At 35.9% G+C, this 5,114-nt stretch overlaps 1 protein-coding gene across 1 annotated transcript; it reads left to right on the top strand.

Moving 5' to 3' along the window:
* Positions 1 to 271: 271 nt before the first annotated feature.
* LOC107265919 (FAD synthase-like) lies at positions 272 to 2,442 on the top strand. Its single transcript, XM_015735843.2, is given in 9 exon segments — positions 272 to 664; positions 738 to 832; positions 899 to 1,022; positions 1,094 to 1,206; positions 1,264 to 1,407; positions 1,464 to 1,606; positions 1,682 to 1,885; positions 1,960 to 2,151; positions 2,225 to 2,442. Coding segments are annotated over 9 exon segments (1,191 nt in total). The 5' UTR covers positions 272 to 546; the 3' UTR covers positions 2,283 to 2,442.
* Positions 2,443 to 5,114: the final 2,672 nt, after the last annotated feature.

Here is a 5,114-nt window from a genome sequence, read left to right as displayed (position 1 = left end):
GTTATTCGAAACAGATAGTGACGCTTTGACATATTTACACTACTACTATAGTATATTTACACTACTTATTCGTTAGTTTTTGTTAAGTGTCTACACGATTGCAAGTTATGTTTATCTGCTGTACCCGATAACAGCGACGCTGTTTGAAACTAAATTCAACTGCAGTAAGCGAGCCCCCCACCACTGAAATTCGAAGAAGTTCCAAGCCTGTATGTAGACCGTGGTCGGGTATCACACCGATACACTAACACACTCACATATTTGCCCTACAAAAGATGGCGGCCAGCCCCCACCACTTTAAAAAAGTTGCCTCACTTCTCTCAATGGCAAGATACTGGAAGCTAACAACATGCTCTCAGCGCTCTCGGCTTATTTTCGAACACACCCACAGTGCTTCAGAGCACGTAAAAACGTTTGCATGAACGGACATAATAATTATACAATTGATCATTATTTTATGAAGTGTCCACGTGTGGTTCTACTTTGCATTATATCAGCCTTACCAGTATTTTCATAAAAAGCCTGAAATTTCAATTCATTGAAACAATGCTGCAGCTTTATCAATGTATGTTTCGTACTTTATCAAGAAAGTTCAAGGGCTCTACAAGAATTATAACTTGTTCATGCAATGGAATAATAAATTATCATACAGCGGGAATAATTGGTACACAATGTTATTCTTTATTTAAAAAACGAGATCTGGATCTTTAACAATAATAGTGTGATCATTGTTTTAGTCATTGGAGATGAAATATTAAAAGCACAAGTCAAGGATACTAATTCACACTATATGTGCAATTTATTATATCAGTGCGGGATCAAAGTAAACAAAGTAAGTTAAGAATTAGATATGTACTAAATATCAATATGTTATACCATGTGTTAATTAGTCTCTAAGATTTCAGTTATTAGTGACAATGTAGATGAAATAGCAAATGAAATCAGAACTTTCACAAATGAATACACATATGTAATTACTTCTGGCGGAATAGGACCAACTCATGATGATGTTACTTATGAAGGTAATTAGATTTGAAAATTATAATTATAATATTTATACTGTGAATAAGTATTAATTTAGAAAACATTACAGCTCTTGCAAAAGCTTTTAATGACTCTTTACATTATCATCCAATTTTGATGGATATTATTAAAAACCAATTTAAAATTCAAAATCCTTTATCTTCAGCATATAAACTGGCTTACGTAAGTTTTTATTGGGACATATTATTTTTAAGATCATTTAAAATATCATGTTTTTAGATTCCAAAAAAGGCCTTATTGAGATTTGGAGTTAATGAGCAAACGAAACAGAATTTAGCTTATCCTTGTATAATACTAAAAAATGTATATGTGTTCCCTGGTTCGCCAGAATACTTTGAAAGGTCATTTGGATCTTTATACAAGGTTAGCATTCACTACATTTATACATTTTTTTTTATTAATTTATGCAATTGTTTTAGGAATTATTTGCTTCTGACAAACATTTTTTCATCGAAGAAGTTTTCATAGATGCAAAAGAGGAATCATTTGCTGATGCACTGTCAATTGTTTCCAAAGAATTTCCATGTATGTCCTTCGGTTCTTATCCTCAGAGTGCTCACAGGTATCTTTTTGTGTTCATTATATGAGTTCAGTACATATTTTAAATATTAGTGAAAAAATACTTCTTGTTCTATAGCTATTACAAAGTACGTGTTACTATAGAAAGCGACAATTTGGATGACGTAAAGAAAGCCAAAGAAAGATTTTTCAATTTAATTCCACAAAACATTTTAGTGAATTATGACCAAACACCTTAGGAGAAAGCTGTTTTGAAATATGAACATTTTATACAAAATTCTAAAGAGAGATTATTGTATGAAGATTCAATTAAAATATTACAGTAAGTTCAGCTCATTCATGCTATTGATGTTTTATTTGAAAATGGTATTAATTTTTATTTTAAAAAAAATATAGAGATATATATACGAATCCTACAAGTGTAGTAATAGGGTTTGATGGTAGTATAGAATCTACAGTACTGTTACATCATGCACATATAGTTATCAATAAACTATCAAGCAATAATGTAAATTTGAAAGCTGTTTATTTAAAACGTGAAAAATCATTTCTGGATGTAGAAAAATTCATCAAGCACACTGTGGAAAGGTAAAGGCATAAGAAGAATTTCAATATATCAGAATTTTCTGATGCACCATATTCAATGATATTCTCCTTATAGGTATAACATAAACATGTTCACATTGAAGGGAACACCACACAGATGCTTAAAGAACTAGTATTATTAAATCCCGAGCTGAAAATTTTATTGATCGGGACAAAGGAGGATAAACCAGAAAATGGAGTATTTCATGATCTAGCTCATAGAAAGTCATTTGAATCAGTTGAAATAAGGTATCCGTTACTAAAATGGACTTATAAAAATGTGTTGACATTTGCTAGATGTCTTTCTTTCTTGTATTGTTCACTCTACGATAAAGGGTAACTCGACCACTAAGGATAGAGGAAAAAGCCGTTGCGAAATAAAAAAATATGATTTCCTTATTTCTTCACAGATATACATGGATTCGCGATCGGGATAATACGAGACCAAATTCGAACTTGCTCTTCAATAAGGATTCTTTGTCCAATATTTACTATCCTGCATATACGTTACAAGATCTAAAACTTGAGAGAGCTGGCGGAATCTCTAAACGCATGCCTCTTACCGATTCTTAGTTATAAAGTTATCTTAAATTATTTATTCATATAAAAATAGTTAGAAAGTACCTATGACCGCACACATCCGTTGAGACGTTTCGCGATTTTAGAGGATTGAGAATCACGAGACTTTTTTAAAGGGTTTGTGCACTGGACGGGCGTCTTGATAGGAAACAATACTTGGTTTTTAAAATTAAATAATCTTACTATATAGTCTTATAATTTACATGCTAGAAAGTCACTTAATTGCTACTTCATTCTCACACACACACACTTACAATTGGTGTACAGTTATATTATTGTATCGCAGGCGATAAAAAGTGTGTTTGTTTACCTTTTCACTATACTAGCTTCTAAGACCGGAAAATAGATAGCCGGGGCTATAATACAGCAGACTGCACAACACACAAGTACATAAGTCACTACATGCTTGCCTATTATATGATCTAGCACTGGCCCATCATTTTAGTTGTATTTTCAAAATTTCCTATAACGTTTTCACTACTCTTTTACATTACTACTGCTTCCCGTAGTTGATTATGATTTAATGGTTATTTAATAATCAATAAAACTTCAGCAGATTCCTTATCAAGTACTACTTGGCGGGTCCATGCCAGGAATTCCAAAGTACTTACTTTGAACGTACTAATAGTATCCTAAAATTATATGTTTGTTATTAAGTTTTTACCGTGATTATTTTTAACGAGTTATTGTTAATAAGCTCTATATAGAAAGATGACATTGGTTTTCAGTTTGATGGCTGGCATAATGAACGCAAATTTATATCAAGAAATGCACGGACCGGCCAAGTAGTACTCTATAAGGAATCTGCTAAAGTTTTATTAATTATTGAATTACCATTAAATCATAATAAACTACGGGAAGCAGTAGTAACGTAAAAGAATAGTGAAAACGTTATAGGAAATTTTGAAAAAACAACTAAAATGACGGGCCAGTGTTAGATCATATAATAGGCAAACATGTAGTGACTTATGTACTTGGCCTCAATAATATGATTTTAATACTTTTTTTTAGAGGAATACACAACTCCCCTGTACTTGGCGTAGTTTTTTACACGTAAGTGTATTTTGGGGGATATCACAAGTTTTTGTTGCTCAACGGGACATAGAAGCTCTAAGCACTGAAATCTATATTATCACAGATATAAAATCAAAATGCATTATGATGTTGCTAATCAGAAAAATATATTGCGTTGTCGAAAATGTTTAATGGCATATAAATTTAGTTTGTAAGTCCCTTTTTCTAGAAATGTATAAAGACATATACAAATTTTTAAAGAAAATGTAATCTTCAATGCATATAAGCGTCGTTAATGGTGTCCAGCTTGTTGAAGCCGTGTGGTAAACGTAAGAGAGGAGAGTGTGCTGGATTATTTACGTACCTCAGGCAGTGCGAACATCACAGAGGATACTATAGTTTGAGCAAAGCGCCAAAGCGGCGCTCGTTACACACTTTTCTGGACTTCTACGTCCGACACCTAGATACAAGAAACTACGGAGCGGAAAACCTGAACACCCTGAACTTCCACATCCGACACCTACATACAGAAAACTACGAAGCGGCATACCTGGACACACTGAACTTCTACGCCCGATACCAAGATACATGAAACTACGGAGCCGCACACCTGGATACCCTGGACTTCCACATCCAATACATAGATACAAGAAACTACGGAGCGGAACACCTGAACACCCTGAACTTCCACGTCTGATACCTGGATGCAGGAAACTACGGAGCGGAACACCTGAACACCCTGAACTTCCACGTCTGATACCTGGATGCAGGAAACTACGGAGCGGAACACCTGAACACCCTGAACTTCCACGTCTGATACCTGGATGCAGGAAACTACGGAGCGGAACACCTGAACACCCTGAACTTCCACGTCTGATACCTGGATGCAGGAAACTACGGAGCGGAACACCTGAACACCCTGAACTTCCACGTCTGATACCTGGATGCAGGAAACTACGGAGCGGAACACCTGAACACCCTGAACTTCCACGTCTGATACCTGGATGCAGGAAACTACGGAGCGGAACACCTGAACACCCTGAACTTCCACGTCTGATACCTGGATGCAGGAAACTACGGAGCGGAACACCTGAACACCCTGAACTTCCACGTCTGATACCTGGATGCAGGAAACTACGGAGCGGAACACCTGAACACCCTGAACTTCCACGTCTGATACCTGGATGCAGGAAACTACGGAGCGGAACACCTGAACACCCTGAACTTCCACGTCTGACACCTAGACACAGGAAACTACGGAGCAGAATACCTGGACACCCTGGACGTCCACATCCAGTACGTAGATACAAGAAACTGCGGAGCGGAACACCTGAACACCCTGAACTTCCACGTCTGACACCTAGACACAGGAA

This window comes from Cephus cinctus, unplaced genomic scaffold, assembly GCF_000341935.2.
Source record: "Cephus cinctus unplaced genomic scaffold, Ccin1 Ccin1_scaffold0253, whole genome shotgun sequence".
NCBI lineage: Eukaryota > Metazoa > Arthropoda > Insecta > Hymenoptera > Cephidae > Cephus > Cephus cinctus.
This window is presented reverse-complemented; position numbering and strand designations above follow the sequence as displayed.